Below are 12936 nucleotides of genomic sequence, written 5' to 3' on the forward strand. Positions count from 1 at the left end.
CCTAATTTTTGTCTTCTAGCAGATCTTTCAGGGCTACAGGTTACATTTAAATCTGAGTTTTCTGCCGTTGTTTTCATGAACTCCAGCTGAATGAAGCTGAGAGGTGATCCCGTCACAGAACTATTAGATTAAAGGACGCTGCATCGAAACATTTTATTTTTAAGCTTACAGTTTGTCTGTCAAAAGAATTCATATGCACAACTCTATACTGAAACGTTTGAATGCTCTGGTGCAGTTTGATTGTTTAATTTTATAAACATACAGGTTGGTCAATTAAAATTTTGCAGATATGTTAAAATAATATGGATCAACCAGACGTATACACAGGCATAAACATGAAGAGCAGTTTTGCTTCTGGTCTCGGCGTATGATCATGGAATCAACAGGCAGTTTATGGAATGGACTCAAAATTTGATTTTGATTTTATTTGAATCCTTTGATTGGGAGCTTAATCAAAGGGTTGTTCATCAGTTTTTTTTTAATAATCTAAACTGTATTTTGCAATCTCTCTGTAACAATATAAATTACTTAGGCTTGTCAAAGTTAAACGACATTATTCTAAGCTGAACAGCTATTCTTTGAAATGCCATTAATGAAACCTTTACTCCATGAAAACACAAAAAAAGGAGCATTCTTAGTGCTTTTTTGGTACGTGGTCTACCTGAAATGAAGATGAGCAAGAAAATCACAGTACAGTACATGTGTTGCATTTGATTTGTCTAGGAAATCAGACCTTACTTCTGGGAGTGATGCCACACTCAACTGAGAGCATTTTAGTTGGAAGTTTGAAAACCAGCTGGAATTGCCATTCATTGCAGTGATAACGTAGCTATACCAGCCAGTGAGAATGTCTTTTCCTCCATTTTATGCATTCAAATTTAAAAGAACATGTTCACAAATAGGTACTCTACAGTACTATGTGTACAGCTGGTTAAAAGAGATACAAACCATTGGAGGTGCTAGTAAGTAGTTTAAACCTGCAACTTTACCAAGGTTTTTTTAATCACAGCAGCCATATTAAACACTGAACTGAATTCCCAGTCAGATGTCCAACTTCATGGGGCTTTTTTTTTGTGTGTGTTTCCAACTGCAAATTTGAGAATATCCAACTTTTGAGTACAAAGTGAATGGTCTACTGTAACTGAATTATCCTACATTTATTAGAAATTGTTGGGGCCTGAAAGAAGGGGCCCACCCAGGGTCTCGGTCAAGCAAGAGCCACTGTTGGAACATATTGTGCAAACCACTTCCTGTCACAGTAACAGAACCTCAGGTGGCTAAATGGTCCTTCAAAACAGTTATATTAGTAAGTTTAATAAACAGTTTGCTGGCACAGCTGCCTAATAAACAAAGACGTATCTATGTGAATATATGCGCAGTGAAATGTTTCCCTGTTGTGTGATTTTTTTCACAAATGGAAACATTTAGATGGGGTGTTGACTTGTTTTCTCAATAAATCTTAAAAACTGAGACGATTAAATCCAAAGTTTTACTGAAGAAACAGTTGGAGGTTGCTTTAAGTTCACAACAAGGAAAGTGAGGCATTTTAGAGTCGCTCAATATACATTTGAGGAACTGTAAACGTACAGAAATGTATGCAATGCTGAAACTAAACACGCTGAATTTCCTGCATGATCTAGCAATCAAGCTGGACATCAACCAGATGACTTATTGCAGCGACGACAACAACGTGCTTTTGCTCCAATTTTAGAGAACAACTTATTGCATAAAAAGAAACGAAAAAAAACTGCACGAATGAACAAGGATAACGTCATAAACTGTCACAAAAAACTCAGACAAAGACCTTTGTGGATGAACTCATTTAACAGGTCGTGAGTATTGCAAAAACTTATATACATTTATGAGCATAGGCTATTTTTAAGACAATGGTAAAAACAAAATTACAAATTAGACAGCAGGTGATTCGACTTGGTGTTCATAGATCAATAAAATTCCAGCCAAATAAAAGAAAATAGGTGAATCCAACAGCATTGGACGCTCTGCAGGTACAGCATCTGCCCAGAAGCACCGAGCAGTAATTATGCGCCTTCCGTAGAACCCAAATTAAATGCGGGTTTGAGTTTTACGTCATAAGCAAACACATATCCCGTGCAATTACCTTTCAAAGGTGATGCAGACAACAAGGAGGGTCTCTCTGCCATTCGGTCCTCGGTGCAAACCTCCTGAACGCAAGTCACCTTATCTCTCCGGAGCGCAGCTGGACGACTCCTACAGCAGCAGCAGCCTCAGCAGCAAAGTCCACACAAGTCACCTCTCCACGGCGAGCCGTGCATTTTCTTATTACTGTTTTCTCCTGTAAGACAGAAATGGGAGAACAATCGTGATCTTCGTGCTGAATGTTACACTGGAGGCCTGGCAGAGTCAGGAGGAGACAGCGGCAGCGAGAGAAATGCCACTTAATGACCTTCATCCGACACAGAACCTGAAAACTTTCTTTACGCGCCGAGCTGAGAGGAACCTATACAATACAATGTAATAATCACGCTTCTCTTTTTGCCGTAGATCACATTTCCACCCAGATGTGAGCATGTTTCATTAGAAATACGGTGTTTTTGTCGTCTTGGGCGCCAAAAGCACAAAGAAAACTAGGCCTACTCTTTAGGTCAGAGGTCGGTCTTGCCTTCGGTGTCGCTTTCCCCCTGAGTAAATTCTTAGTGTTTTCTTAAGGACCATAGAGAACAGATTGACCGATCTTTAACCTTCTGAAACATTTAGACTTCATTACCTATAAAATAGCAGGCGAAGAGGAATGTCTCTCTTGAAGATCCACAAAGTGCGCAACAATTTCCAACCCGCACAGGACTCACAGGTCCGGGGACTCCTCGCAGGGTGGGAGTGAGTGTCACACTTAAATATGAAATTCCCTCCACCCATTTTCCTCCTTTCCCTGTTGTTTTCTCCAGTTTGAAACGCGAGTTATTACCATGTTCAAAGTTCTTGTAAAAAAAAGACGTCTGCAAGCTTTTGTTTAATTTCTGCGTTAGACATTCTTCCTCTTTAGATTCGTTTTTAATAATTTATTTTACTGTAAAGATTTATGGATTAAATGTAATCCATGCATCAGAAATAAGGGGAATTATTATACATAGCGCGCCTCAGATCCGTCCCTCCTCCCTTCTTCTGGCTGCTGGTTGGGACAGTAAATGAGACAAAAACTTAATGTAGAGTTCGCTCTGCCCTGTTTTTCTCCTCCAGGTAAAACTAAGTTGGATCTTCTTTTTTTTCTTTTTACTCTCTCTGCCGATTGCGTACATTTTTACTTCTTGCTTTTATTTTCATCGATCTGAATACTTTGGTGTAGGACCCTTGTTGCATTACAATGTAGTTTTAGAAGGCAGGAATTTTGCTTTGCTGTATGACTTGGGAGTGCATTGGTCGGATTGTTGCTGCAGAAATCTACTGTGGGTAATGTTTTATGTATTGTTATTTCTTTTTTGCACGTGAAATAGGTAGGCGGGGGGGGGGGGGTCATATGCTGGAGGGACGTGGCCGTGGTCGTTCAAGTGAATTAACTCCTTTTCACAAACTTGGAAATGAGACACAATGTGTTTCCAGACAGAGCGTGCGTGAATGAGAAAGCTGCTTGGATCACAATAAGAATTACACGGTCAGTGTTTAAAGGAGGGCGTGTAGCGGCTGCTATCCCTCCTTCATCAGTTCGGGTTTGTGTAGGTGTCGGGATGGACAGTTTGGGGGAATCCCTTTGCACCGTGCACTTCACTAACAGATGTGCGCGCTGGGCGTGTGTGTAATTCCCACAGTTAATTTTCTGAATCGGGTTTTATAGGTGTAAGATCCTAGTGGAGTTTTGTGAAGTAAAGTGACACCTCAACTCGACCCTCCACGTGTAGCGTGGAAGGGTCTCCCTGTGTTTACACTGTGCTCTGCTGGGGCCCTTTCTTATTTGCTCAGTTTGGGACGAGGTGTGAAGGGTGGTGGTGGGTGGTGTTTAGTTGAAGGAGTGACTTGATGTTACTTGGTTCAAAGTTTTGGGTCCAGGCACATGTTTGTTGACAACAAAACAACAAACTTAATGTTTTTATGACCCTCGTAAGACAGAGATAGTTTCACCATAGTGTCCAACATTTAAAAAACTGAAAAAAACGAGACAGTATAGAGGGTAATTAAAAACAACCATGATAAAAAAGTCACTGTTGTGTTAATGGCCAAAATGGCCAGGGTAAATACGGATAGCTATTAATCAATATTGAAAACTGGGATGGAAAAGGAGAAAATTCCACAAAAAAATACGATTTTAAAATTCCACGAGTGGATCCCGTCATTGCGTTGAGCACGTCTTGGCGCGGCGATTGCGCCCTCCGCGAATGCTTTTTGGGGTAAGGGCTTCCCAGATTAATAGTAATGAACAGCAAGCCCAGACCGCAAAAAGATTCGTGAAGGACATTATCTGCTGCTGCTGCTGAGGTCCCACTGAGACTCCGTGACACCCGGGTAGCACCGCTCTCCTGTATCTCCAATCCCGGCTCAGTCGATTGTATCTCCAGTTTTCAGCGAGCCGCGGCTTAAATTTCCTCCAACGACTACTCAGAGGAGGAAGAGGAGAGGATGGATGATAGAAAAGACGGGGTGGGGGGTGGGAGAAGATGCGTCTCCGACTAGAGCTGCTGCTGCAACTGAGAGCTGTCCAAGGTCCTTACGCTTCTTTCTCCAGTTTGAATTCTCCTCTATCATCCCCCTCTCGTCTCAAACGTCCCCATCCAAAGTAGACTGTTTGTTTTGTTTTTTCCTATAGCCAAACGTAATGCTGTGCAAAGCCCATGTGATCGCAATGAGTTGTGCACCGATGCGTTTTGTTGTTAATGTGTGTGTAATATTATCTGTTCCCTGTATAGTAAAAAGCGCAGGCTGTCTGCAGCTTCTCCAAAGCTCTGGGTGAGGAGGGAGCAAGGCTGTAAACTGCTGGCAATAAATAGAGAGCAGGGAGGGATTTGATTGGAGCAAACCCAATCTCGTCATCGGCCAATCGGTGCCTTGCTCATATAGGGACCCCCCTTTTTGAAAAAAAATAATAATAATAATAATGGGAAAAAAGACAGGTAACCAAATTGCAATCTATATCAGGGAACACATACTTAGGTTTTATGCTTTGGTAGAAAACCGTTGCGGTTTAAATGTGTTTTTTCCGCTTGCAGTTTTGTGTTGGGGGGGGGGGGGGGTCCAGCAAGACTGCGAAACTGGCACTGAGTCGTGATGAGTGAAAACTAAATATGATGATAATAACAACAAACAAGGATGGGCCATATCCCCCAAACATTCCTTCTTCAGCCAGAAGAGCCAGAACAGTTTTCATGAACAATGTAAACAAGTGATGATAATATTATTAATAAAGACTGGATGTCGGTCAAGCAGGATTATACTCCCACTGCTCTCCAACATAGCATCACAGCACAGAGCAAGACGGAGGTTGCCAATGCACCAGAGGATAGAAACTCAAAAACCACAGGGGTGGTGGGGGCGAGAGATGGGGTTCCGTATGGGCAGGGGGGTGGGTAACTCCAAACTCTGTCCGGAACAATGTGGTTGAGGTAAATAATAGAGGTAACAGGAGCTTTACCACCACTGCAGTGCAATGCAACAGTTTACTGCAAAAATGTACAGCACAATGTTCAAAACAGCGTGTCCCAGAACTCCACAGTCAAGAAAGGATAGACATGAGTTCATCGCGTCCATGAGCCACTTATTCTCACACTCTCGCACATAGTTTAAATCATCTTTAATAGGTTTTCTTCTTCGACATCATTTTAAAGTTAAGAGAACAAAATGAAATTAAAACAGCAGAACTTACCTTCGCCTTACTTTTTTTCTGTAACAGTTCCACTAGTTTGAGTTATTTGTCAGTTGCTGCTGCAACTCGTTCATCCTGGCTCTTCCTCTGCTAACTACAACAACCATCAAGTACCCCTGTAGGAGAAGTTACTCAGGTAGAGGCCGGGTCACGATCTGGACTGGACCCCCTGCCTTAAGCTTCCCCCGCCCTCCAGACACCCACTCCATAGTATTTGTTCCCCAAATAACCCCCTATCTCTCTCTCTCTCTCTCTCTCTCTCTCTCTCTCTCTGGTTACTGATGAAACTTGTCTGCATTCAAGAAGATCGCCAGCAAGCCAACAACCAGCAGGACTTTGCTAAAAACAAGCTTTAGGAGGGAGAGAGCAGATTTTTTGGGGCTGCTGACGGGAGGATACGGGGAGATTGAAATGAAACTGCTTAACGCAAAAGCCCACCCAGCACCTAAGTAAGACCCCTTACACTTTTCTTTTCACACAGCCCCCTTAACACCCTCCACCCCCAGCCCATAAACCTAACCCCCCTCCAGGTGTAAGTATCTTTTCCCTTGTTTTGTTGATATAAATACATTTGCGTCTTTTTCCTTTTTTATTAGGTGGTCTTTTTCATTTGCAGCCTAGTCAGTCACGACTCTCCCCCTACCGTCGGCAAAGCACAGTGACTGCCTCTCCTGACGCAGCCGACGCGCACACGACTCACTTTGGCAGTCACGACTCGGGAATCCGTGTTGTTTCCACCGAAATTACACGCTTGGTGTTGCATTATTGAGCAAGATCCGCTCTCCTGGGTCGACATGGGCGCGTTTTATGCGACGGATGGGAGATTTGTTTTCTTTTATTATTGTTTTTTGGTTTTTTTTACTGTGTGTTTCGAATAGGTGGAGAAATATATCGCAAATCTCGTCCGAAGATGGATTTTTGCATGACAAAGACAGGCGCTATTTATGTTTTCTTTTGTCCTTCGTTTGTTGCACCGACGCCACGCAGCTTGCATGGAAAGGGGGAAAGGGGAGCGCATAATCCGCTGTCCCAGTCGGGCTGCAGACCCGTGCAGACAGACGCCATAGCGTCTCCACCACAATCGAAAAGGGTGATCCCTTCAGTCTGTTCTGAGAGAATAGAAGCCACGGCGGCAGCTGCTGCTTTCGACTCGGGTGCGCCCTCCGCTCGTCAGGAAGTGAAGTTATCGTGACAGCATTCACGCCGAATATTTCAACTCTTTTATAGGTGCAATGCAAGCATGGTTGAGCTGAAAATGCTGGGGGAAATCTGGTGTTTTCTATGAGTTGAACGGACTCGGGAAGAAATCCAATTCAGTTTTTTTTCTGATGCCTCTTCGACTTCTCTCTTTCTTTATTTCTCTGGCCTCGGATAAGACAATTCAAACTTATACATGACAGAAAAGCTCTACTAAGGTGTTTTTTTTCTTGCTAAATGTCTCCATTAATTTTCTGCAGGAAATATCATGAAGGCGTTGTCTCTTCAGAAAAAGAGGTTTCACTCATTGTGGTGAAATTACTGGTTCCCCCAGCAGTGCCAAAACAACACCAACTAAACTCCATGTATTCACACACATGCACACAACAGACACACGTACACGCATGCACAGCAACAGCCTACTACTGCTACTTGGTGTAGTTTCAGCACCACTGCTGCTGGGCAGCTCCCGGGTTTCCCCATGCGGTGCACCTGGCTCTCTGCTGCAGCAACAGCTCCTTCACTCCCTCCTCTTCTTTCTCCTCATCAAGCGCTTTTCTGTCTATATGACTATTTTTTAGACAATAAGAATAAAAATGAAACTAGAAAACGATGGGAAAGTCGTCCTCAAAGCATTAATCAGAGAAGGGTCCCCCTTGCTTTCACGGTTGCTCAGAAATGGGAGGGGGAGAAATAAGCGCGTAATAGAGACTCAACAGCGCCAACAAACAAAGAGACTTTTTTCCTCTAGCTTATTTACTGGAAAGGGTGATTCCTACTCTGCAGGAAGGGCTGTCTCTATTCTACGAGCAAGCCCCCCAAAAAATCCGTCCGAACGACTGAGTGTCAATTGCATGAGGTAGAGCAGAAGGAAGGAGGATAAGCTGAACAGGCACCGGGAAGCATGCACATACACACACATATATATATATACATAGAAGTACAGGGGACTCAACATTGCGTGTGCGGATGCCTCTCTCACCGTGAATCTGGCACGTCCTTGGTCTAAACTGCAAAGAAAATGGGGAAGATGCACAAAGAAACATTTAGATTTTTAGCAAAAGCTGCAGCAGAAGTCAGGGGAAAAATGCAACAGATTAACCCTCCTCCACATACACATACACACAAACGAGCGTGCGTGCAGACACACTTGTTTTCATGTAGGCTTACAGAGGCACGTCCAAGTTGGATCGCTTTCTTTTTCTCAAAAGTGATACCCCTTCTGTCTATTTCTGGCGCATGATCAAAACTATGATGCTATTTTTAGCAGTAAAAAACACGTACACTCACGAACGCATCGCTAGGGATCGTTACGTGAAGTGCATCATGTAATATAAATGAATTTTTGCTGTCTGCTTCTCCAACTCTGCTCAAGAGCGTCGATTCCCCATCCGTTGCATCATTGCAGTGTTTAAAAAACGTCCGTCTGATCCTTTAAACGCCACTTTCCTTCCCAACAACTAATATCTGGACACTACCACCACCATCGGCTATTTCTGATGTCTTATCGTCCTCTTCAGAAGCTTCTGGTCCCAGTGTTACTTCAGCACACGAAACTCATGAACCAAATAGTCCAAATAGTGATGAACACAGACTACCCGGCGCTGCCTGCAGGGATTTTCTTTTTTGTTCTTTAGTTGACGGAGCACTGGAAATGTTAGTAATTAAGCTTTGCTAACGTGAAGAGAGGAAGGAAAAAAATAAGTGAAAAGCCATTTTATGTTGAAGGGCTGCGTCAGTTACTAGGCATTGACGTCACGTTTAGATTCTCTCACTTTCCAGCCCGTAAAGCCTGATTACAGACTGCCTCCCTGCGCTCCGCACTTTCCAAATTGTGCCATGGATAAAAAAAAAAAGACTGAGAAGACGGGCTAATGTGGCGTGGACTCGCTGGAAACTGCAGTTTTTTTGGAGCAGGTTATATCCAGGTAAAATCCCTCCTCTAAGGCTGGAGCATCTGGGTTTCCAGCAACCCTCCTCTACCCTCCCTCTCCCGTCTCTCCCCTCCCAAACATTTCTCTATATATCCAAGTGTTGGTGCTGTTTTGGTCCTGGAGAATTTATATCCCAGCATCCACTGCATTTGGCGGGCAAAAAACCCAAGAAGGGCCACGGCGAGCAGAGCCAGCTGCCCATGCATCAGACCCGTAGCTTACCCACGGATCAGAACGCACACTTGTGCAAAGGCGCACAAATAAACCTTCTTCCGCCGTATGTTCTGTCTATCACCCCCAGTCCTCCAATATATTCAGTGCAAGACCCTCTCCACACACCAACCCTGTCCATCTGCACTCACATACCGCGTGCAGAGGACGCAATGGGACAGGGTGGGCTATAGGAGGAAATAAAACTGTGGCAAAGCCTAGAAAAACTCGGATCTGAGAGAGGAATGGGGCTGCGCCCGTCGCAGGGTTGTACTATTTTTATCCCTGCCTGTAGGCTAACTGTATATCTGTGACCGCTGACGCGTGCGTGTATGAACTAGAACACATTCAGAGCGCGTTAATAAAATCAGTATATTTAACAGTCTGTCCCAGCCTAATCCTATAGTCACAAAAAATGACAAAAACAACAAGGATCTCCGACACGTGCAAAGATATCTGCACAAACAGACAGAGAGGTGAATAAAAATAGTTTTTGTGTAGCTCCTGATTATTCAGTCGAATAGTATTGCATCAATTTGAAATCCAGCCGAGGTTTCACGTTGTAGTGGACCTTAAGAACCACTAGGTGCCGACAAAATCAGGACCAAAGCCTCGCCATTCAAAACCCAACCCACCCAAGAGAAGAAAAAACCAAAAATGATCCTATAAAGTACATCAAAACAATAGCCCCACCTATCTCTGCGTGACTTTATTTTACCGAAGCTGACAACTAATAGAGGAATGCTCCCCCTATCATTATTGTGCAATATGCAAAACGTTTTGTCTCTCAAAAATGATTTGATTCGGATACTGATCCGAGTTTTTCCGAGTAAGAAATGTTGCGGTCGGTCACAGGACGTTTCGTGCTCATGTTAGTTCGTACCCGGGACGTTTTGTGCCCCCTTTGACAACCGATGATCTAAAGTAATTTTGTAAACTCTACTAAGAGTTTCCAGAAAGTAAAAGTTGTATCTCCAGTATCTCCCAGTTATCTACCAGCAGGAGGTCGACTGAAGCTATTTTGGTGTAACCAAGGGTCATCATCCGTCATATTTCAGAAGAACTAACTGGGCTAAAACAGAAGTCTGAATCAAAATAAATAGACTTAGTGCAATAAAAAAAAAAATACCTTCAGAAATTGGTACAATCAAACTAAAGAATACATTATAGTAGATTTTGTTGTAATTATTTTGCTGTATGATTAATGAAAATAATGAAAAACCATGTTGCTACAAAGTAAAGTGAACTGAAACGCCGTTTAGGTACATTGGTGCAAAATGGTTAAAACATTTTATTCTTGAGGATCCAACAGTTTCCTAACGTCTGAAACAGATTATGATTTCCCAGCATGTCCAACGAGACAGCATCAAATCAAAGTTAGCTTCTGACATTTTGTTCAAGCTACTGAAAATGTTGCTTTAAACTGGCATTTTTAAATAAATCGCGATAGCAACAATATGCAGCCTGTATTGTGGATATTTTATGTTATGGTTACTGAAAAACAATTAATATTTCAAACTTAGAATTTTTAGTCTATAAAACCCCTTTAAGCGTATACATATACTCATTTTTTAATAATGATTGCACTTCATATGCGGCCCTTTTTAACCATCATAAAACACATAGTATCCTTTAGAGGGTTCAACGTCTTGACCAAAGACTGTTTAACACCTGTTAGTGCTGGGGATCGGAAATGATCATTCACTAATATAAACCGATAAACAAAATAAGACAACTGTTGCATCGTTTCAAAACATCGATCCTCAGGATATTAAACTGTGTCCGACAAGAAGAAACCATCAGGTTGAAGAACGAGAAGATACGTGATGGGAACTGTTCTTGGTGCTGAACTGCCTCGTCGCTGTCTGTTTCGGTGTGTTTGGTGTTTTCTTCAGCCTGATCACCAGTAAAGCCTCATCTGACATCCACAACATCTTTATAATGCAAATGACTCAATATTAATCAATCAACGTGCCTAAATGTAATTCGTCCCAAGCCATGACGGAGAAATAAGGACAGAGAGAATACTGGAGTGAACTGCAGCTGGATTTGAAGAAACAAAATCAGGACAGATGGATCTTGGAGATTTCCCCTCTGTTAATATTAATTAAATCCTACAGGTTTCACTGCAGAGTTGGTGTTCAAACGCAGAGGAAACCCAACACACGACTAATACTCATTACATGAGCCCGTCTTTTAGTATCTACAAATAAATCCTCTAGAATACGATCTCATCGCCGTGTTTACACCCTATTCTTCTTACCGAAGTTACAACCTTAAAATGCTATCCTGCAAAACAACGCAACATCTGATGAGTCTATCCTAAGCATCTTGAAGACATTTCCCCCTCTGCTGAAACATTGGGCGAAAAACCACCTTGAAAACGACGGGTGGGTGACCTGTTGTTAGGATGGTATACCCCGCTGCTATGCCCCAAATCCGTGGTGTACTGCCACATTCATCTTCAGATCACCAAAAAGTTTGCACCACAAACGAAGGCACTTACCTTTCAGATTTAGATTGTTTTTATTTCTATAAATAAAATGGAGTTTGCAGGCTAAGACAGAAAGAAACAAGGCAGAGCGGGATCGCCCCACAGTCTCTCTCTACCCCGTGCGTCAGGATGTGCGCCGTCTCCCTGTTCTTTGGTTAACTGACATATTTGTGGTTGCCATTTATGATTCAAGGAGCCCTCTCGAATGAGGGGTGGGTTTGCTTGGGAAGGGCTAAGGCTCGGAGAGTTGAAAGGTAGCAGTGGTGGTTGGAGAGACGGAGAAAGTAGTGAAATACAAATGGAGCCCAGTGATCCCGCCAAATCATGGGGGCTTTACGCATGCGGAGACACGACTCATCTCGCAACATACACGCACAGTCGTCGGCTCGCCGTTTTGTCGTGCCTGTATGTGTGTGTGTGTGTGTGTGTGTGTGTGTGTGTGTGTGACTTCTAGACAGAGACGGAAAGCATCAATGAAAAGGAGAAAGCAGCGCGACGCGCAACTATTGTTAGCATTCAAATAAAAAAGTAAAAAATTTAAATGTTAGCTGCAAATATTTTTGACACCAAACAGGGAGAGGAGTTAAGATCATTAACCACCTTTCCTCCATTATACTCTGGCCATCTATCTGTGTGTTTTCTCTCCCGTTCTTTGTCCCTCTTCTTCAGCAGTGTGCTATTGACCTGCATTGACGTCATTGCGTCATTAGGTATCCCTTAGAAACACTGACTTTCAAAAATAGTATCAAATTAATTCAGCTGGCAAGAAGAAGTGGGGGATGATGGGGGTTTTGCGGGTGGGTGTGGAATAGCATGAGATTTTTTTTACCCCCGTTCCTCAACATTTGCAAGCAGACCGGAGCAGACATATATATTTACATAGCTCAATGTGAAGGAACTAAAATGCAAAAAAAAAAAAAAAAAAAAAAGCAAAAACGTGGTTTTGTACATTCATATTAAGGTTTCCTTTAATAAGGACGGAACATGACCATTTTGAATTAAGATGACAAACAGACGTTAGAGGATACGCTTCGGTAACTGGCAAAGCAGTCAGAATAGGTTCATTTCTTTGTGTTTCTGTCCCTCGCTCTGGCTAAAAATATCCTCCAACCTCCAGCTAACTGTGTTTAAACTCTCTCCCCCATTTAACCCGAGCACCATAAAGCCAGGAGAAGCAGAAAAGAGAGAGACGCTCAGGGAAGCTACGATTGTACATGGTCATGGTGTGCTTATATGAAGATAGAACTTATTAGTTCACTGAGGGCTGCATGGTG

The 12936-nt window shown here is 42.8% G+C and overlaps 1 protein-coding gene across 4 annotated transcripts in view; it reads right to left on the bottom strand.

Annotated features, from left to right (window-relative positions):
- Positions 1–11690, bottom strand: part of hsd17b12a (hydroxysteroid (17-beta) dehydrogenase 12a) — a 66594-nt gene extending 54904 nt beyond the window's left edge. The window contains exons 1-3 of one of the 4 annotated variants that reach the window (XM_047353462.1): positions 11675–11690; positions 8007–8034; positions 2120–2314 (exon numbers count right to left, since the gene is read on the bottom strand). In XM_047353462.1, coding sequence (XP_047209418.1) covers positions 2120–2162 — 43 coding nt within the window. In that variant the 5' untranslated portion in view covers positions 2163–2314; positions 8007–8034; positions 11675–11690. Of the gene's footprint in view, positions 1–2119; positions 2315–5827; positions 5949–8006; positions 8035–8194; positions 8877–11674 lie in introns of those variants that run through there. The other 3 variants (XM_047353444.1, XM_047353453.1, XM_047353472.1) reach the window with 3 other exon arrangements.
- Positions 11691–12936: the final 1246 nt, after the last annotated feature.

This window comes from Girardinichthys multiradiatus, chromosome 2, assembly GCF_021462225.1.
Source record: "Girardinichthys multiradiatus isolate DD_20200921_A chromosome 2, DD_fGirMul_XY1, whole genome shotgun sequence".
Lineage (NCBI taxonomy): Eukaryota > Metazoa > Chordata > Actinopteri > Cyprinodontiformes > Goodeidae > Girardinichthys > Girardinichthys multiradiatus.